The sequence below is a fragment of the Salvia splendens genome, chromosome 15, assembly GCF_004379255.2.
Source record: "Salvia splendens isolate huo1 chromosome 15, SspV2, whole genome shotgun sequence".
Lineage (NCBI taxonomy): Eukaryota > Viridiplantae > Streptophyta > Magnoliopsida > Lamiales > Lamiaceae > Salvia > Salvia splendens.
Window position 1 is genome coordinate 17914462 of NC_056046.1, and position 21437 is coordinate 17935898.

Genomic DNA, 21437 nt, shown 5'->3' on the forward strand with positions numbered 1-21437 from the left:
TTATCACTGAGAGTAGAAGTTGATTGCAGTTTTTAAGAGAGTGTAGCTAACTGATTTGTAAACTGAGTGATCAACCATATTTATACAGGAAGGAGGCAGCATGCACTGCACACATGTACACCATACCATATTCCCAAAAAACAGAATGATTAGGAGTACTTTTCACATATCTGATTAAAAATAAATACCAGATAATATTTTAGTAATTATTAAATGAGTATAAAAATAATAAAACAATGTAAAAAATGAATTAGCAATAATAGGTAATGCATTACCCGAATTAATGATAAGTAACATAAATGAGTCGGAGTTGTGTCTTGGAAACAGAATGAATCAGTTAAAGCAATTAATTGATTGGTGCATTTGCCTAAGCCAATTAATGACCTTGATGATTGGTATTTCCTCTATTTAAACTAATCCAATTCTACAGGAGTGCAAAAGGAATTCATTATAACCCTAAAAAGCAGCCGCCAGCCACTCTCTCCAAAAAAAAAAGCAAGAGACAAAAAGATTCAAATAGCCTGCTACCTAAATAGAGGCTGCAACCTCTTCAAGTCTATATGAGAAGAAGAAGGCCAAAGCGATGGGTCTCAAAAGGTAACACATTTAATAAATAATATGAGTTTAGACACATTCCAATAAGTAACTTAATACCCTTTCTATAACAGATTACCAATCATTAAGTCTACTTCTAACATCAGTACAATACACCTAACTATGTTCATATCAGTATAAAGTGTGCACTATACAATTGTAGAATTTCAATTAAAGTTAATTCCAGAACTAATAATTCCATTTTTATGCACAGGTTATGAATTCATTTAAGGAAGACAAACATTTCATACATAAAACAAAAATCAACAAATATTATAAGGATATTCAAGATAAATTTACTTATCAGGTAATTACATTTATTTCCAGAATATTTATGTCACTACTCTTCTATACTACTTATGTAAAGTGAGATTTAGTTGTCAACATGGTACCATTAATTCCTATACCTGCTAAGTTACATATCATATTCTACTGCTTCATATCAGTATAAAATTTGCACTATACAATTGTAAAATTTCAAATACAGTAAATTTCCAAAATACTTATGTCACTACTCTTCTATACTACTTATTTACATTGAGATTTAATTGTCAATAGGTATCAGTAATTCCTATATTTACTGATAAGATACATATCGTATCCTACTGCATTCAAACCATAAATTAAGGAAGCTTGTTTAATTGTGATATTTGCAGATATGGTATGTTGCAAGATTACTGTATAATTTCAATTATTTATTGAAGTGTTTCTCCCTATATTTACAGACACCAATATTTACAAACATCGATTTCTACACATTACATATACATAAACACTGACCTTTTCTTTATCTTTTTCAGGAAAAAATTGCATTGGAAAGAGGTTTAATACTCTAAAAAGTTGCTTAGCAATTTAGATATATGTTTTTATTAAGCTATCTCCTCTCTCTCTCTCTCTCTTGAATTCTATCACTCTCAATCTCTCTCTCAATCGTTCTCTCGTCTCTCTATCTCCCACACCATAAATGTGTCTGAGATTTCACTCTCCTGTCCTATATTTCATTTTTCTAATTTGTGAGTTGATGTTATTCCTTCTTAGTTAAATAACCATAATAACTTGGTGAACTTTGATATCAGATTTTATAAATACAGATACTAACATGGTGAACTATGATTTGTACAGGCACAAGCTAAATAAATGTATTGATGTGTTATTAATAATCATACTTGTATTCACAATGTGTCACGCACAACCATAAGGAATTTTATTAGCTATTTAGAAAGTGATACTCCTAAAAGACTAAGTAGCTTTGGAAACATGGAAATTTCTTGGTTGCAGTGTAACACGGCTAACCAGCTTTTTATTTTAGGCTGGTGAAACTATTATGTGCACTATTAAGCCTAAAAAAATGCTTTTAAAAATATAAACAAAAACATAAAATATAATTGAATACAGCCAGCACAAAATGACCAAAAGGGTGTTACCTTTAGAATTTCCCGCCAAAAAGGGCAATTTTGACTTTTCATCAAACTGTCTCTTTAGATTAGTATAGATAAGGGCTTGTTCAAGTTCCCAGAATGTTAAGAAATGGGGTTACTTCTTGCCATTATATGATGTTCAGGTTTCATTATTAATTTCTGAATAGCCCGAGGTACAAATGAAGGCCTGCACTGTTGGGATGTGTAACAGGCTTAATTCAATTCATAGCCTTTTGGTGGTTTTTAAATCTTCTTTGAAGAATGTGTCAAGAAATGGACTTCAAATTATTAATTTACCCCTGCAAATTAAGTTCTTCATCCCAAATGACGTCAAGTCAATGTACATTGTATGGGGGTATTATGGTCAGACAACACACATGTATTTCGATTAAAAAATTCACCCTTTCCTTATCTTGATTTATTTTTGGAAAAATGAACATCCTAAACCTTCCGCATATATCATCCTTCAACAGTTACAAATCTGGATTAGATTTAATTCTCACATACCCATATCAAATAAAATGAACAAACCCTAAAGAAAAAGAGAAAGAAGGAGGAAAACGTGGGGAAAACCCTACCTCTCGGTCAACGGCGGTGAGACCGCCGTGTACCCAACGGCGACGGCGGAGGTGGTCGTCCCCGGCGGTAGAGAGAGACAGAGAGAGAGAAGAGGGAGGGAGGGAGACGCGCCGGCGGCCGCCGTCCTCGCTGGCGACGCCATGGCCGGCGCGGCAGTGGAGAGAGGGAGAGAGAGAACGTGAGGTGGGGGGAATTGGCGCCACCCTTCCTTTTGTTTCTTTTTTAATTTGGTGGAGTATGTAGGGTTTACAAATTAATTAGGTATTGGGCCTCCCCTTTGGGCCAAATAAATTTTGGTGTGATATGGTCTCTTAATTTTTTAGTGTTGGCCGAAAATTTTAGAAAAAATGAGGAATTTGGGCTTTGGAATCCTAAGTAATGGACTTTTAATTACTTTTTTTGTTGAGTGATGTTTTATTTTGAATGTTGTTTTGTTTTGATTTGGTTGAGGTGTTTAAATAATTAATCTTGTGATTGATTATTTTTCTTTTAATTGAATCTCTAGATATAATTAATACTTTTACTCCTCCTAATTAATTCTTAAGGATTGGAATGTAATGAGCTAAATAAACTCTCTCCCAGATAATTATTTATTTACTTTAAGGTCTCTTATAAAATAGAGATCCATAAATTTAATGGAATGAAGTCATCTTGATCGAACCCCGAACATAGGATGCATATTCCATGTAGGACCATTGCATGTCATGCACCTTATGTATGTACTTAAGACTAATTGAATCAATATCCTCTTTCAAGAAGGGTTTGTTCGTGGAGTTTGATTTCCGAGGTCGAGCTTGTAGAGTTTTACTTTGAAGCTTTGAGGTGGACTTTATATCCAACACATTAAGTGTGGATAAAATTATCAAATATATGAAATGGTTTTTGTTAGATAAAATTGCACTTACTTTCTTTTCAAATGTTATCGTGCCATAAATTATTTGTTTTATGATGCCTATCTGTTTGGCTATGCCAAATGAATGAATAAATCAAATTCGGACTCCAATAGGACCATGATCCTATTCGAGTTAGTGTACACAAAGGAATGGACCGTGAGTCATCGTAAGGGTTGGCCGGTCAATGTGATCATGGAAGGTGGCCACCTTCCCGACACAAAATGAACTTTCAGATATGGTGGATTAGTGGAATGAACTTAGTCTGATCAGACAAACTTTATGAAAATGAACTTAGTAAGCTCGGGCCTTTAAGAAAAACCTTGTGTGTTACTGTGATGGCATGATAATAACCGTTTCTTATATGTGTATCTTTCGGCAATGTGTTCACTGGGTACCCCGTACTCAGCCCAGTATATATTTCTAAATGTGCATGTTGAGCAAGTGATGAAATGGTGGCTGAGTGAGTGTGTGGTCGTCTCATCTCTTTTGTAGGATTTTCGTGGCATGTGTCTTCATACACGTGACCATGTGATTTCAACTCCTTCCGCTGTGCATGGTTGTAGTATTTTGTACTAGATGGGTCTTAGGAACAATGATCAGTAACGAGTGACCCGTGATAAACACTCTTTTAAATCTTCATGATCTTTCGTTGGCTTGTGAACCTCCTTTAGGTTATGAAGAAGTATTTGTGTGTCTTATTGTTAATTCTTTCATCCCCTTTCTATCCCCTCTTCTAAATTCCCTCCCCTAGTCATGATTCACCGAGCAATGCTATCCTTAGCAAGGCTTAGTCGTGACAGAATTTTAGTAGAAGTTCTTTTTTATTACTCCCTCCGTCCCACAAAAGATGTCACACTTGTGGGACGGCACGAGATTTTAGGAGGTTTTGTTTTGTGTGTTAAATGGGGTGAGAAAATATAGTTTTTATATTAATGTGAGAGTGAACTTTTTCCAAAAATGGAAATGTGACATCTTTTATAGGACAAACTAAAAAGGAAAGTGTGACATCTATTATGGGACGGAGGGAGTATTATTTTAATGAAGTACGTTTGAGTTTATCTCGTTTTTTTTTTCAATTAATATTGTATTTATTGTTTTAATATTTGATAAAAAAAAACCAACAATTAAAATGAATTAAATGGGAGGGCTGTGAGGTTGGCTGATGATGTGCTGGAGGAATTTTTGGGAGAGTTGTGGGAGGGCTTATTCTACTCTGAATGCTCTAAGTTACACAATTGGTAAAATAAAAGAGAAGTATAAATGAATTAAAGTATTGTTAACTGAAATGGGTCCCACCTCATTTGAGAGAAAAAAAGTTTCCAAATTTAAAAAGTTTATATATTCTCGTGGGACGACTAAAAAGGAAAGAATCCATATTTTTATCGGATGGAATGAGTATTTTTTCGGTTAAATCTGTTTGAAAGAATGTAAGGGTTACTCTACGTTTAAAAATGTATTTAGATTAAGAAAAATTTAATTAGACGAGTAGTAAATCTGGCGAGGGGCTACGCTTGCTTATTGGGCCGGTCCGGTTTTAACCGGACTGGTTGACCGATTAATGGTTTCATTTTCTCACAAATTCTGGAACCTAAACCATAATCAATACAATCGATGTGTAATTTTAATCAGAATTTATTTATAATTTTAAATAATTCCATACTAAAAATATAACATATAATACCTAAAAATTTAAATAAATACACAAAAAATACAAATTAATAATAGAATAATATTCAAGTATGGGTAAGACTTAAGAGGTATTCCTATTGTAGTACTATTTTGTAAAAAATCATTAAATGAATTAACAAATAGTAGGTCAAACTAGTTTACGTTCGCAATTCTTTTATTAAAAAAAAGAGTTCTAGAATTTAGCAATATTTTTTAAAAGGAGTTTTAAAATTGAATTAAATTTTCCCTTTTTTTGGCTAAACAAATATTCAATGGATTTTCTAATACTAATTGATCTTATTGTGACTTTTTGGTTTAAAATGGAACAATTAATAAATTATTCACAAACAGATTAAAATCGTATGTTAAATGAATTGTTACATCGAATTTGTTAAAAAGATACATTTCTATCATATGAAATGATATTATATTTGTATAAGCACTAGATGAAAAACAAACTTATGATGTCTTACTCGTAGTAGTTAGTTCATAAATATTGGATTGGGGAAATAAGTGTATATTCAAAGTATCACGGTTTAAATATTTTAAATACTTCAGAAAATAGAGCTCGCAAATTTAACACGGTTTAAATCTAAAAATCACTCTATGTTTCAAATGATTTTATTTTAATTCAATATTAGTTCAATTAAGTTAGATTATTAGTATATTAAATTATAAAAAAATAAACTTGAATTGTAATCCAGTTTCCTGTTAAGAACCCATCGGTTCCAGCTAGAACCAGAACCATTTTGTTTATAAGTTGGAACCGATATATGAACTGAAACCAATTTTCCGATATCCAATTCTTCAATTAACAGTCTGGTTCTATTTCTAGTTTCGATTAATCGAGAAACGAAGAATCGTTTTAGCACCCATGTGAGGGGCAATATGTGTGCTAATTCACGTATAATGGATATCGGAAATCTAGATTATATGAAAATTGAATTTATTTTATTGATTCACGTCTAGACGTCACCACGGTTCGGGAACCGGCGGTTCACGGTTCGTAACCGCCGGTTCCGGTTCGAAAATAAATGGAACCGGAACCAGCCCGGCCAAGGATCGGCGGTTCCGGTTCCGGAACCGTGAACCGCCGGTTCACATGAACCGCGGAACCGCCTAGGTTTGCCCGGTTCCGGGCCGGTTCATCCGGTTCGGCTTTTTTTTTTTTTTGCATTTTAAATTTGTAATTCAAGTAAAATATGTAGATATATTTGCATAAATAAAATTAGAATAAAGCGATGTTCAAATGCAATTTTGTTGATACAAATTACAACTTTAAAATTACAAATTACAACTTTAAAATTGCAAACTACAAACAACTTTAAAATTACAAATTACAACTTTAAAATTACAAATTACAACATAAAAATTAGAAATTACAACTTCAAAATTATAAATTACAAAAACTTAAAGTCTTGATTACAATTTACAAAATTACATATTCGAAACAAAGGGGAGAAAAAAGAAATAAAGGAAAAGGACTTGAGCTCAAATTAAATTTAAACTTAAATTTAAAATTTAAGTTAAAATTTAAGTTGAGATGCCTACGTATCCTCAATGCTCAATTGCATTTTGGAATCAAAGTCCACGTAGTTCTCTTACCTTGCTTACCTATTTGGCTTGATTGGAGGAATTGGCGCCTACTCTTCTTCGTCGGGGAAGTAGTCTTGGTCGGGTTGTACTACTTGATTGTCCCAATTCGGTTCTTGGTCTCTAATTTCGGCGGAGCACCAATCATCAAGTAACATGGTGGCTTCCATGTTTTGCCCGGTGAGTCTACTTCTTCGGTCGTCCAAGACGTTGCCTCCAACACTAAAGGCGGACTCGAGGCGACAGTGGAAGCCGGAACCGCAAAGATCTCCTTGGCCATTGATGCAAGGATTGGAAAATCTTTCTCGTGTGATCCCCACCATTCTAGGACGTCGATTTGTTGGGGAACGGGACCTCCTTCTTCCTCATTTAATGAAAAATGTGAGTCAAAATATAAATCTAACTCACTTGTCGAATGTGACATCCTTCCTCCACTGCTGAAGCCGTATAGGTCCGCCAATTGGGATTGGGCGTCGGGGTCATCAACTTGGAAGAAGCCAAAGTTATGTGTTTGACGGGGGGGGTCTAGGTCGAACTTGGTGGGTAGTGTTGTACTTGGCTTCGTAATCGTGAAAGAGAGCCCGCAAGTCGAACTCAAAATTTCTTTGGAGGCTTGGGAGGTGGGGGAGGTTTATTTGGAATGTTTGGGCAAGGTTTATGTAGTTGTCGCCGTCTTCGTCAGTTTGCAAAGCTCGGAGTGGTTCAAGATCAATAGAAGTCAAATTGTTGTAATAAAATTCTAAAATTTTGAAAGTACCAACTAGTTTCCACTTTGGATCCAAAACTTTGGCAAGCAAAAAAACAGTTGGGATATCATTGAAATACTTGAGCCATTTTTCAACCATGTAATATAAAACACACATTAGCTCAAGATTGTTTGTGGAATTTTTCATTGCAGTTTTAAAACCAAGTGATATGATCATGCAATGTTCTAAAACACGAACGGATGTGCAATAATACACACCCGATAACTCCATAGTGGCATTTCAAAAACCTTTAAATAATTTAAATAAGCTCATGCTTTGTTCCCAACAAGAAGATGTTAGATACAAATCATCAACATGGTAAGTTCTATAAAAATCAACTAAATAATCTATATGCTCTAATGTAGATTGCAACATGTCATATGTAGAGTTACATCTAGTAGACACGTCTAAAGTAAACTTTGTGTACCTTATTTTCTTCGAGTGGCAATACTTCTTCCACGCCTTGCCAATTTGAGGCTTCCAGTGGATCAAGGATACAGCTGTAGTAATAGGTTGAATATGTCTTTGCCATAAAGACAAAGCATCTTGTACACATAAGTTTAAAATATGACAAATACATCGTTGGTGAAAATACTTACCACTTATCACCGGGGAACAAGCCGCAATTAAATCGGATATACTTGCGGTGTTGGCGGTTGCGTTATCAAAACCAACCGAAAATATCTTGTTGCATAACTCATACTCATTCAAAACTTGAATAATTAGAGATGCAATTGCTTGTGCGGTGTGTGGGGAAGGAAATTGTCTAAAACCAATTAAACTTTTATTTAAAGACCAACTATTGTCTATAAAATGACATGAAATTCTCATGTAGGAATTTCGTTGGAAAGAATCCGTCCACACATCGGAGCAAATATTAACTTTGTGCCCCAAGGTGGATAGAAATTTTCCAATCTCCCTTTTTTGTCAAAAAACTGACGGTTGTTAGATCTTTGAGCAGTAGTGGGGGGAATTTTTTTTGCAGCAACATTAAAAGCTTGTTGCATAGTAATTTCATATTTTCTATCATTAAAAAAATTGAACGGCAAATGTTTCATTGCCGCCCATCTTACCATGGTATCGGTAACATTTTTATGATCATATTTAAATAGTGGCGTACCTGTTTGAGACGATGAGCCAGAGGGGAAGTTGATTTGGGTTTGGGACTTAGTATGCCCATATTCCACGGGGTGTTTTGTCTTCAAATGCTTTGAACTCACTTGTCTCCACGGTAGTGGTCGGATCATTAGGATTTGAAATTACAACCGGTACCTTCTTGTAATGTTTGGTGAAGATATCGGATTTCAACTTGGGAGGCATCTTCTTCTTTTGTCGTCCTGCGGAAGGAGGAGGAGCATCGGCCTCCTCATCATCATTTTCGCTTACTTGGCCGGTGCTAGAAGGGGGTAATTGATGCGATCCATCATCGTTTTCGTCCGACGATAGATTCACATCGTACTCGAACCGCGAAGCCGAATGTGAATGCCCCCCTTGTTGGTCGTCGTCGTCGGGCCCGCCGAGGGCAAGTAACAAGGCCGCATTTCTATCTTCTTCCTCCTACGAAAATTATACGATACGACTAAGTAAAAATACTAACACAAATGAATTTAATACTAACATAAAAATAAAACACATTAGACCTTACTTGTGCTCGAAGAGCGGCTCGCCTTCCCACCTCCTCCGCAACTTGTGCTCTAGTAGGGGCACGGCGACGACGAGTATCACTTTGATCTTGGGTAAGTCCCTTTCCCCGATCACCGCCACGACGAGATGAAGACATGATAGTTATGGAAATTCAAAGTGGAGAGTAGAGAGTAGTGTGATTGTGTGAATATGATAACGTGAACAACGTGAGTAAATTATGAGCGCAAATAACGTAAATAACTTGAGAGAATGAGGATGGAGAATAGAGAAATTGAGATTGAGAGAGAAATTCTTATTAACACAAGAATGGGGTGAGTAGAAATGAAGAGGATGGGGGGTATTTATAGGGGAAAATTGTGATTAAAAAAAATCAAATTTTGAAAAATCACGGCGAAACCGTCGGTTTGCCGCCGGAACCGCCGGTTTTCGGTGGAACCGGCGGTTTTGAGGACCGTTTGAAATTTCAAATTTTGAAAAATGCGGCCGGAACCGCCGGTTTTGCCGCCGCAACCGCCGGTTTTCGCCGAAACCGGCGGTTTTTCAGCCGAAACAGACGGTTTCCGTCAACGGTTTCTGACCAAACCGGCGGCCGGGGGAGCGGTTTCTGAAAAGGCTAAGAAGTAGGTCTGAAAAGGTGTCGGGAACCGCCGGTTCGGAACCGGCGGTTCCGGCGAAACCGGCGGTTCGGAACCGCCGGGTACGGTTCGCGAAATATGGGACCCGGAACCGGCCCGGCGGAACCAATCCAAGCTCCTTGGCATAGCGGTAAAGGGTGCTGGATACCGCGTCCATCCTAAAGGTCACGAGTTCGAACCCTGGGTGGCGTAATTTGTCTTTCCTCCTTGTTATAGGAGTTAATTTGTAATTTCCTCCTTCATATATATGATATAAATATATGAAGTTAATTTTTTAAAAAAAAAAAAAAAAAAAAAAAAAACCCGACCCGGCGGAACCGGCGGTTCCGGTGCCGGTTCGAACCGCCGCCGATGGTTCCGGTTCCGGTTCCGGTTCAGAACCGCCGGTGACGGTTCCAGGCCGGTTCGTCCGGTTCAGTTCGGATTGGTGACCTCTATTCACGTCCAAACATAATATAGATTCTAGAATCTTCCCGCCACGTCACACTCTTCCTTCACCGCCTCATTTTATATTTTTAAGAAGATTGGATATAAAGTTATTTGACTCAACCTCTTATAAGTCAGCAAATCTCAAACTTTTAATGTTTTTACGTTTCTGCCACTACGCTGTTTAATCAAACTTTTTAACGGAGGTCATTTTTGTCTAATTACCTCATCAATCATCACACTCATAAATAAATCACTCTCTCGCAATATATCCGTTGATTGCCACAGCTTGTTCTTATCTCACTCACCATACCAAATTAATTTGAATTTAAATCAACTATGAAATCCACATTTAATTCCATAGTTTTGAATTTGGAACTGATAATAAAAATGGATGCATGTACAAGCAATTCTTTTTTACTTGCCATATTAAATTTCAATGAATGCACTATACCTGCCATATATAAATAATAGACCGACTTATAAAATTCTCGAAATTTACTAGAATCGAGGGAAATTGAAAAAATTAAAAGATTATATAAAAGTACAAAAAAGCCCACCAAACAAACCCTAATCTCTCCAACCCGCCGAAACAAACCCACCCCTCCGCTTTTCTCTCATCTCCCCTCTCTCTTCTTCTCTGCATCTCTATTCTCCCCGGTTCCTTTTCCTACGGATCTTCCTGTTCCTCTTCTTCGTCGTTTAATTTTTCTGTAATTTATCCCTCAAAAACTAACTTATAACCCTTAACTGAATCTGTTGTATATTAATATTGGCCGTCCGATCTGTCATCGTTCCAGATCTGAGACGAGGATCGTTACGGAAGAAGAATCATGGTGGTGAACGGGAGGCCGACGAAAAGGCTGGTGAAGAGACGAGTCACTGCGGATCTCAGTGATTTCCTCACGTTCCCGAGCGCTGGTGATCTAGAATCTCCGGCGGCCGCCAGGCCGTTTAGGACCACGGTCAGGGCGTTCCTGACGAAGCACGCGATCCTCCCTCCCCCTTCCTCGCTCTTCCCCCACCTGCTTACCTGGCAGATCCTCTTCCGCGTAGGCGACCTAGCTGTAGACGACGGCGGGCCTGCCATCGTCTGCCTTGACGTCGTGGAAGAGGATGTTTCCAGATCCAGATCCGTTTATTGCGACCAGTGTCGTGTTGTTGGTGAGTTCTCAGCACCGAGTCAGGCGCGCTGACTCAGTTGATTTTTTAATTCTTGCCGTGCCAGTGCTAATTCCAGATTTTCTTTTCGTTAAGTTATTTTTAAGAATTAAGCGCTCGTTTTTGGTAAAGAAGAAAACACAAATATTTTGGGTGGGGTGAGTTTTAGCGGATTAGTGGAAAACCGATGCATTTTTGGATTGGTATTATAATTTTTTTAATTTTAACTATTTTTACGAAGGAAGATAATACGCCCTAAAATTGATTTCATATTTCCGAGGCGAATATAAAATTAAATTAGATTATAGGTGGAAGTGGGACCGGCCAGTTATGTGCATAGGTGGCAAGCTAATATCATAGTACCGGCCCACTGCCCAATAAATTAAATCCCATAGAATTAAATTAAATAGAAAACAAAATTAAAGAGAAGTGTGCTAGTGGCCACTCTCCCGTGATTGTTTCCCTGTTGTTTTTTTATTTCCGAAATTCATAATTGATGCTGTCTTTTCCTAAACTACCCCTCAATCATCTGTGGTCAACAAGCGTCTATGAGGTCAGAAGTGTCTTTTATTAGATCCGGTACGGTGTGATGAGTCACCAACATAAAACGTGTAGCTTCTCTATTAAGGCGATGACTGACTTTCGCCCTACGATTCTGTTCGCGCCTGTTTATTTATTTACTTTTTTTTTGTTTAATGTAATCGTTAATTGAGAGTACTATAATGATTAATTACGGGTTAATTTTGGGGATGAAGCCATTATGATTTGGTAAATTTGGTGATCGTGTTTTGTGTTTGTTATATTAGGATGGAGTAGCAATCCCGTAAGCGGAAAGAGGTACCATTTCATAATTAAAGCTGATGGCAATTCTATTGCTGGCTACAATAAGACGTGTGCTGGCTGTGGTGACGCTCTTCATATGACTGATTCTAGGTAGAGAGAGTCTTTATTCATGGGTTCTTAATATGTTTTCATTGGAAAAGTTACTTATTGGGGGGGAAATAGCGTTTTGAGTTGCTCTGATTTTGAAAAGATTGAACTTTTAGTGTATATATGCATCTAACTTTTTCGCTATTTCTTTTAAATGTCAGTTTTACTGATCTCGTCTGTCCAATTTGGGAATATAATTGGGGGATTCTTGGTTGTAGCTTATTGTTTTAATGTGAGGATTGTTATTTCCAGATGCAAGTCATGCAATCATGTAATGACAACGGAAGATGTCGAAGACTGGATGTATCAGCAGCTGGACAACACGACACATCTGTTGCATGGTGTTATTCACGCAAACGGCTATGGCCATCTTCTTAGAGTAAATGGTAGAGAAGGTGGATCCAGGCTTCTTTCGGGACGACATATAATGAATTTCTGGGATAGGCTTTGCAAAATGCTTGGAGTCAGGTGAGGATTTCTACATTTTTTTCTGGCCATAGTTTATTTATTAAGCTCTGGGCTTCTTCTTTTGTCATACAATACTGTAGGGGACTCACACTTTTAATTTTATGGATGAACAGAAAGGTCAGCGTCATGGATGTGTCGAAGAAGAATGGGCTGGAGTTCCGATTGCTCCATGCTGTGGTTAACGGTCATCCATGGTATGGAGATTGGGGCTATCACTTTGGCGCGGGAAGTTTCTCGTTGAACCTGGACGACTATAAGATGGCAATTGAGAATCTTTCTTCTCTGCCATTGTCATTGTTTCAAGCTCAAGGAAGGAAGGCTCGTACACGCTTGCAGGACTTGATATCATTTTACCAGTCCATATCTGAACGTGAGCTTGTAAACATCCGAGATCTGTTCAGTTTCCTGATGGGTATGATTCATGACCGCCGTCAGTTCTCTGCAAGGGAAGATGAATGTCCTCGCAAGAAACTTAAGACTAGTTACTCGAGGGCTTTGTGTTCTTGGACTATTGATGACATAAGGCGTGTAGAAGAAGCCATGTTCAAAGTGTTGCGTGCTGTTAGTGGATCCACCTGGGTGAGTTGGCGTGCTCTTAAAGGTGCTGTTTGCAGAGTAGGTTCACCGGAGCTTTTGGATTACTGCCTTAAAGAACTTAAGGGGAAACAGGCAGCTACCGGCATGGTAGTTGCTGCTCGGTGCATTTCTGACTCTGGTGCCATGGAGTACAGGTTAGCAATTTTGAACTTTACCTGACTTGATTGTGCCGTATTTCATTATTGCTCATGTTTCTCTGTTCTTTACAGACTTGAGCCAGGAAGTGCATCCATTCCAGCCAGCTCATGTTTGAATAGCTTCCCCATGGCAAACCAGCCATCTGATGAACGGCTTGTGGGGGATCTCAAGTATTTTTATGATTGTCTTCTCCAGCCTGAAGCAATGGTACTCCACGTGCCTGTAGCTAAAAGAGATGTTGCACTTTGCTCTGTCACGAAGATTCTTGATTGCAAGCAGTTCGTGAAGGACTACCTTCCAAGACATTTCCTGCCAGTTTCAAAGGAAAATGCAGTGCAGGTACTGTGTGAGGTTGATCTGATGGAACAACCCGAAGAATATAAAAACCATAATCCTCCGCCAGAGTTACTTGTACTGTCACCAGATGCCACGATTGCTGACCTGAAGGTTGAAGCGATGAGGGCATTCCAAGATGTGTATCTGATGATGAGAAGGTTCCAAGCAGAGGAGGTGGTTGGTTACGGGGGTGTTGATGAATCGACTCAGATCAGACTATTGCTAGGGTCGATGGAGTCTGTGCGGATCCGGGGGAAGTTCCACGGGAAAAATGGTCTGAGTAGGTATAGAATGGAAAGGGGTCTAGAGAGATGGATAGTGGATTGTTTATGTGGTGCAAAGGACGACGACGGGGAGAGAATGCTGGCATGTGACGTGTGTGGGATATGGCAGCACACTAGATGTTCGGGGATCCCTGACTCGGATGGTGCTCCGGTGAAGTTCTGTTGCCATAGATGTAGAGGCAGGGGCATGAACAAGGGAAATGGGCAATGCAGGGAACAAGTGGTGGATAATGTTTTTGTTGATGTCGCCGCTGGGATGAGCACTGGGGTTATATAATCTGTAAATAAAAATGTTTTTGATTTCCCCAAGCAAGCAAGGTCTGGTGAGATGTGTATATATATATATGAAGAGGGTCTTTGTAATGAATTCCATGAGCTCTATGGCATTTTCCAGTTTCAGAAATGGAGTTGTGTATATCCTTTCTTTGCTTGGGCTTTATTTTTCTTGCACTTTAACGTTGCGTTCGTGTATATGAAAACCTAATAATCTTTAAAAAAAAGATTTGTGTTATATGTTGGTAACATTTTCTTCATCCTATTAATTAATTTGTGATCAAATTCGAATAAAACGTAACAAGTTTACGAAGATATTTATCAATAACAAGTTCAAATTACTTATATTAAACCCAGCGTAAGTACTATTTAAAACCGATTTCTCCTAATGCATATCGTGCTAAGATGAAGTGCATATTGAAGGAATTGATAAAACATTAAAGAGATATTCTATCTCCCTTATAGATAGGGACTTTAGAGATTTTAGAGTTTTGATGTGAAATTGGTAAATATAAAAGAGAGTAAAAGAAAAAATAATTGAAGTATGTCAGTAGAACAAATTTAACTTATAATAAAGAAAAACTTACCAAAAAATAAAGTTAACTAATTTTATTAAATGAACAAAAATGACAAAATGAGTGAGAATAGAACTTACAATAAAGAAAAACTTAAAAAATAAAGTTAATTAAATTTATTAAATATGAGTCTATTGTTTGAGGAAATATTAATAAATGGGAAAATTGCTCGCAACATTAAAAATGATCAATTGTAACTTTGATATTTTTCTTTCTTATTTCTAAATCAAATTCTAACATATTATATGTCTAAATTTATTGACCTAACATGATATATGTTAAATAAAAGATATGACTGATTAAGTGTTTTACAAAACATCATTTAAGTAACTGTACGTTTTGTTCAGATAGTCAGCCATATTCATACATAATTTCTCTCATGACAAGTTATAATAGTAATCAGTAATTTTTGAAAATTTGTGAAATTGACGAGAATTTGATATAAATCGAGTGTTAGTTTTTGATAATTTGCCCAAAAGAAATTAAGTTGAGAGTACAATGCTAATGCTAGAATAAATCAATTAGTAGAATTGAAGGATTCGATGAATTGATGGTTGTTGGTGGAGACGAGTTCTTTCCACTTGCAATTATATGGAAACCAGCTATGAACCTGCACAGCACAGCACCACCCCACAGCTGATGCCACTCTTTTCCACTTCAGTTTGACTTTCTCTACACACACCAGCATTTTTCATTTGTTGCTTTTATCTTAATTGAACTACTTGAGCACTTTGTTCATCTTTTTTTTAAGAAACAACAAGTCAAATTTGGCACACTAAGCTTTTATTCCTTAATATGCTGATTGATTTATGCACTGCCACATTTACGCAATATAAAAATCCGGCACGAACACCTATAAAATTAATAAGTTTGGATCAAGCTTTATGGATTTAGGTCTTTATCGAATCGACCCAATAAGAATTCGATGATTTCGGGTTGAGTTTGGATAACCCATTAAGTAATGATATTATTATTTTCAAAACATTAAGCCTTCATTTTTTAATAAAGTTTTAATCGTGTTATATCATAGTTTAATTGTATGATAGTACTATTAGATTTTATTGTCTATCAAGTTTTAATTGTGTAATATTAGGTTCTGTAGTTCCCTAGTCGTGTCAACTCGAATTGTATCGTATCTTTATTGATAGGGCTGGAAATTTTCGACATGCCACGAACATACACGAAATTAACTGGTTCGCGTGAAGCCTTATTGGTAGATCTTATTGGGTCGACTGAACAGAAATCCAATAATTTTTGGTTGGATTTGGATTATGCCTTATTGGATTGGGTCGATATCATGTTGATTCGATAACGACCCAACTCGCTCGATGGTCAGACCTAGTTTATTTTAATGTGCATCTCATTTCCAATCATTATGAAATGACTATGCCATGGGGGCAATTAGTGAAGCAATTAAGATTTTGTAATTGGAATTAGTGCTCATAATCTTTTTGGGCGTCCAATTAACTTTTCACATGCATGTCCATGCGCACTAGCTCTGGGTTCTACAATATGCTATATATATATGATATATCCAAGACATGCATGTAGATGTAGGTGTAGCCATTAATTAATAATCTTGCTTGTTTTCAATTCGAAAATGGTGAGTCTCAATCTAGTATTTGTGGTTATATTTGTAATGAAGTACATGATTGTAAATGGATGGATTTATGGGATGGCTAATGGGTTGAGCATGAACTACTACCTCATGACATGTCCAACTGCTGATATTATCATAAGGAATGCTGTCCAAACAGCTCTCCAGTCTGATCCCACTTTTGCTGCTGGCCTTGTAAGAATGCATTTCCATGACTGCTTTGTACAGGTCACTCTCTTAAATCTTTTCACTCAATTCATTGATTAGCTTTGCCCTCACTTAGTTGGTAAAACGTATTCTTTTTCTGGTGTATGGTGTAGGGTTGTGATGGATCAGTACTGATCAATTCGACAAAGAGCAACATGGTGGAGAAAGACTCTCCGGCGAATTTAAGCCTGAGAGGGTACGAAATCATCGATGCCGCTAAAGAAGAATTGGAGAGACAATGCCCTGGTGTTGTTTCTTGTGCTGATATTGTTGCCATGGCTGCAAGAGATGCTGTTTTCTTGGTATGCTTTTTTTTTTTGGTATGAAATCATCATTTCCATGTGTGGTGACAATAATAATACTACATTAATACTCTATCCGTTTTCTAAAAATAGAAACTTTTGGAACGATACGAGTTTTAATGTAAAATTGGTAAAGTAATAGAGAGAGACAAAAATTGTGTTAATGGAAAATGAGTGACACCTCATAGAGAGAAAGAACTTTCGTAAAGAACTTTCCTAAAATGAAGTGTTTCTAAGAAACGGTCCAAAAAGGAAAGAGTTTCTAATTTTAGGAAAAAATATGATTATGAACTGCGCAGGCTAGTGGTCCATTTTATGAGATTCCTAAAGGGAGAAGAGATGGAACAAGATCAAAGATAGAAGACACCATTAATCTGCCCTCACCAACCTTAAACTCTTCCCAACTTATCACCCTCTTCGGCAACCGCGGCTTCACTGCCCAGGATATGGTCGCGTTATCAGGTAAATTCAAAAGAGCTGTTTTGTTAGATATTCATAGGCTGAGGCAGACCTTGTCATACAGGAGCGCACACGCTGGGTGTGGCGAGATGTTCGTCTTTCAAGTCCCGACTGGATGCAGCGGACCCCACTATTGAGACTTCCTTCGCCAAGACCCTGTCCAAGACGTGCGCCACTGGGGATGACGCGGAGCAGCCCTTTGATTCGACCAGAAACACCTTCGACACTGACTACTTCAGCGCCCTGCAGAGACGGGCAGGAGTCCTCTTCTCTGACCAGACGCTGTTTGAATCTGCAGCAACTCGAGGACTCGTGAATAAGTATGCCTTCAACAGAGCCTTGTTTAACATGGATTTCCAGCGAGCCATGATTAAAATGGGACAGTTAGATGTCAAGGAAGGTTCCGAGGGAGAGATCAGAAGTAACTGTCGTATCATCAATTAAATTCATCTATATATTCTCCTATGTTCTGTGCAATGTAATGCATACGTATCTATAGTCAAGATTACAGATTTCTAGCTTTATTCGAGCATGTCATTCAGTTAACTGAAAATTAAAGGACTCCAATTATAGCAACTCATTTCAAATAACAATTGTAGTAGTATAACCAAACTTGGAATTCAAATATTCTTGTTGCTCATCATATATTACAACACATAACATCCACCAGCAACAAATTACCTATAAAGAATCTAGTATCCGTATGATGTTCTCCTCATCATCCTCATGAATTCATCGGCATTTACTTCACCATCACCTGAACATATCATGGGAGATGACCACAATTAACCACCTAAATTCAAAAAGAAATACAAGTTGCATCTCATGTCTAGCTGGAGGAAAATATTTAGAGAGCAAACTTACGATCACGATCTGCTTCATCAATCATGTCCTGAATCTCTTTCTCGGTGAAATTTTCACCCAACTCTTTGGCTATGCGCTGAATATCTGCAGTAGAGATCTTGCCCTGCACTCAGACGATGAACACCTATTCATGAGGATAAATACGGAATGAAATTTAAGACACCCGAGAAACTCACACTTTTATCTTGGTCAATAATGTGAAAAGCTTTCATGAGTTCTTCTTTGGTATCCCTTTCTCCAAACTTGGCTGTCATCATGTGACAAAATTCATCAAAGTCAATTGCACCACTGCCATCCTTGTCAACTTCAGCTATCATTCGAGTAATTTCCTGTGGTAAAAAGCAAGAAATTTTCAGACAATAGGACATTTTCATCCTGGACAAGTAACATGATAATTGTTATACTACTATCACAGCTAGAAGAACTGGTCATGACCTTTATCATTTGGTTCATTCCATCCAATATCAGGGGTGAAAAAGATAAATATGCTAAGTAACTTTTAGGTGAAATGTATCAGTTACAAATTATTAAGCATTACATAGCACCCCACTATGACCAAGATGGCAAGATACAGTCAGCTAAATGATTCGATCATCAGAAATTCTTGGATTAAGATAAAGAATATAAAGATCAAAGTCTTAAATGTTTTAGATAGCCACTGAGCCTCTTTGATGGTTTCATAAAAGGACGATAAAAACTTAATCCTTGAAGTACGCTTGTGCCACTACAGAAAATATAAAAGCTCCTGCATTTCCTTGGTCAAATTGCTGATAACAGGGCAGCATTTATGGACTATATTGTTGAAGCAAAACTGTAGATTATGCTCTACTCCTAAAGTATATGCACATAACTCATAGCACTTTAGAGAATTTAACAGCAGCACAGATTTTTAAAATAAGTCATTACCTCTTCAGACATTTCAAAACCAAGAGCCCTGTAAAGCCACAACATCAGGGTAAGTAATAACTCATCAACTTAAAATTACATCTTAAACTCCACTCCCCCACACAAATAAAAAGAAGGAAGAAAATATACCTCATTGCAACGTTCAACTCTTTTGCATCAATTGTTCCTGCGTGCAATGAAGTTGAAGAAATACAACCATTAAGAATGGATAACTGTATTGACGACAAATTCATTTGCTCTGGAACTGCCATTACCAGATCCATCAGTATCAAAAAGTTCAAAAGCTTCTTTAATCTCCTGCTTTTTCTGTTGAGTTAACCCCTGATGGCGTCCTCTAGGTTTGTCTCTCCTGGACATCCCTCGGTAGAGAGTAGACTGCGATAGGTGAATGTCAAATAGAATCATACAAGGGTCTGGAGAAGGACAAAACCAAAAAGAAAGAACGAGAATGGAGAGATTTCTAGGATTCTAGAATGATAGGGATCATATATGCTCAAAATCTGTACTTCTAAATGCCATTGTATCCACTTCTACTTACGAAAGTAAAAAATAATCTAAGAAGTCAACACGATCCAACTTCCATGAATTGTCTTACTTTATCCAATCTCCAACCACATACTCAAGTGCTTTCATCCCCATTTTTGCTCAAATACATTAACTTCATTTAACTCTTTTTGTCAGTAGAATCAATTTTTATCTCCTTCTGATTTCCGAATGATAAATGTTAAAGCTAAAGCAGGACATACTACAAATAATAAGATTTGACTGCTAAAATAAGTTCCTTTTCCAGCTGTAGTTTTAGTTTAATTGTGTTTTATTCAAATATTTGCCACTACAATAAGTAGGCAATAACTAAACAAATATCTGTGCTCATAAGAACTAGACTATGCATACAACAAACGACTCAACAATATCACCGAATAAATACCAGCCACATTAACATAAACACCTCTCATATCAATAGAAAGACGGGGAAAAAAAAGTAAAACAAGCTGAATTCTGGATTGAGTTACAGCGAATTTTGTATAGGTGATCAAATTAATTTTTCAATGGTTTAATTAAGTTCAAGATGGATGATATTGCGAAAGTGAAAGAGGTTATGACAAGGAGCCATGTAGTCTGTTAGATAAAGAAACCATGCCCTTGGAATGAAGACTATCATTTGGTAACAAACAATAGCCAATTGAACTATGAAAAATATGTTCTAGTTCATACACAATTGCATTCAGTTCAACCAATGATTCCATTGTCTAACCTCCCTTCAGGTAGTAACCGACACACATTGTTTAGAAAATGGCCCAACCAAGAAAGCTGCAATTAAAGTAACTATCTACCCAAAAAAAGTTGGAATTTGAAGAAGCCTAATACTCACAATCAGCAAAATCGCGAACCAGATTAAAAAGAAATTTCCAGATGTTGACTTGGTTGACCTAGACGCTCGTATCATGGAAATCCAGAAAATGCATGTTTCATAGTATTTCCCAATTCACGGCTCTCTATCTCCGTTTACAAGAAATTGAAAAGGTCGATCTTGATTCATGAAATCCGCCTACTTATACTAAAACAGAATAACATTTTTTACAGAAATCATGGGCGTAAGGTAAACGATTGAAAACAACATACAGTTCATCAAGAGACGGCGCTTAATTATTATAATCAAATTCAATCCAATCAAATACACACGCACAAAGGAAAGGAAGGGAAATTAAAGAAAACCATGAAAATTGATAAGTAATGAATGATTGATTGATCAAAGAATTGGTACCGTTACCATATCGATTTGCAAAGGAAGACGAGCTTGATCCCCTACTCCTGAATTAAGGTTTTATCGTTTGAACTTTGAAGAGAAAATGTAGAAAAAAAACGTACTCCTAAAGAGTTTGGATAGAGCGAAACTCAGGGGTTATAAAGAAGTTTATATGAATTTGGAGGGTCTTAGTGTAAATTGGATGGGGACTAGATTACAAATTCAGAAGCTCATTTATGTCACAGTTGATTTGGAAATCGATATCAAAAATTAGTTCGAGAGAAATGGAGAAGATGAATTAAGCGTTTGAGAGGATGAAAATGCTGGTGGGTATGGAAGTTGAAGATGAAGAGCAGCTGCAGCAGCAGGAGTCTTCTTACATGGATGATTTCAATCG

General features: G+C 37.2%; 3 protein-coding genes across 5 annotated transcripts; 2 read left to right on the top strand and 1 right to left on the bottom strand.

The window, feature by feature from the left end:
• The first annotated feature begins 10745 nt into the window (after window positions 1-10745).
• LOC121767210 (PHD finger protein At1g33420-like) lies at window positions 10746-14513 on the top strand. Its single transcript, XM_042163430.1, has 5 exons — window positions 10746-11360; window positions 12164-12290; window positions 12540-12755; window positions 12869-13486; window positions 13562-14513. Exons 1-5 carry the CDS (start codon window positions 11030-11032, stop codon window positions 14385-14387), a joined length of 2118 nt encoding a protein of 705 aa, XP_042019364.1. The 5' UTR covers window positions 10746-11029; the 3' UTR covers window positions 14388-14513.
• Window positions 14514-16492: 1979 nt separating this feature from the next.
• LOC121767212 (peroxidase 47-like) lies at window positions 16493-18076 on the top strand. Its single transcript, XM_042163431.1, has 4 exons — window positions 16493-16783; window positions 16876-17064; window positions 17364-17526; window positions 17588-18076. The coding sequence occupies exons 1-4, from the start codon at window positions 16559-16561 to the stop codon at window positions 17965-17967; spliced, it is 957 nt and encodes a 318-aa protein (XP_042019365.1). The 5' UTR covers window positions 16493-16558; the 3' UTR covers window positions 17968-18076.
• Window positions 17363-21203, bottom strand: LOC121767213 (caltractin-like). 3 transcript variants are annotated; one of them, XR_006043055.1, is made up of 9 exons: window positions 21059-21144; window positions 19548-19668; window positions 19423-19459; window positions 19294-19321; window positions 18564-18716; window positions 18388-18490; window positions 18205-18280; window positions 17576-17815; window positions 17363-17499 (listed from the first exon to the last, which is right to left on the bottom strand). XR_006043055.1 is itself a non-coding variant. In XM_042163433.1 (7 exons), the coding sequence occupies exons 1-7, from the start codon at window positions 21065-21067 to the stop codon at window positions 18216-18218; spliced, it is 510 nt and encodes a 169-aa protein (XP_042019367.1). In that variant the 5' UTR covers window positions 21068-21203; the 3' UTR covers window positions 18104-18215. The 3 variants fall into 3 exon arrangements, 2 of the variants coding, with proteins under 2 accessions (XP_042019367.1, XP_042019366.1); XM_042163433.1 differs by lacking the exons at window positions 17363-17499; window positions 17576-17815 and having other exon boundaries at window positions 18104-18280; window positions 21065-21203; XM_042163432.1 differs by lacking the exons at window positions 17363-17499; window positions 17576-17815 and having other exon boundaries at window positions 18104-18280.
• Window positions 21204-21437: the final 234 nt, after the last annotated feature.

Coding starts and splice junctions, on each gene's coding strand:
- LOC121767210 (XM_042163430.1), top strand. CDS start 11,030: ATGGTGGTGAACGGGAGGCCGACGAAAAGGCTGGTGAAGAGACGAGTC. Junction 11,361..12,163: donor CGACCAGTGTCGTGTTGTTG/GTGAGTTCTCAG, acceptor TTGTTATATTAG/GATGGAGTAGCAATCCCGTA. Junction 13,487..13,561: donor TCTGGTGCCATGGAGTACAG/GTTAGCAATTTT, acceptor TGTTCTTTACAG/ACTTGAGCCAGGAAGTGCAT.
- LOC121767212 (XM_042163431.1), top strand. CDS start 16,559: ATGGTGAGTCTCAATCTAGTATTTGTGGTTATATTTGTAATGAAGTAC. Junction 16,784..16,875: donor TCCATGACTGCTTTGTACAG/GTCACTCTCTTA, acceptor TGTATGGTGTAG/GGTTGTGATGGATCAGTACT. Junction 17,065..17,363: donor CAAGAGATGCTGTTTTCTTG/GTATGCTTTTTT, acceptor TGAACTGCGCAG/GCTAGTGGTCCATTTTATGA.
- LOC121767213 (XM_042163432.1), bottom strand. Junction 19,322..19,422: donor GAGTTGAACGTTGCAATGAG/GTATATTTTCTT, acceptor GTGGCTTTACAG/GGCTCTTGGTTTTGAAATGT. Junction 18,717..19,293: donor GTTTTGAAATGTCTGAAGAG/GTAATGACTTAT, acceptor TTTTTACCACAG/GAAATTACTCGAATGATAGC.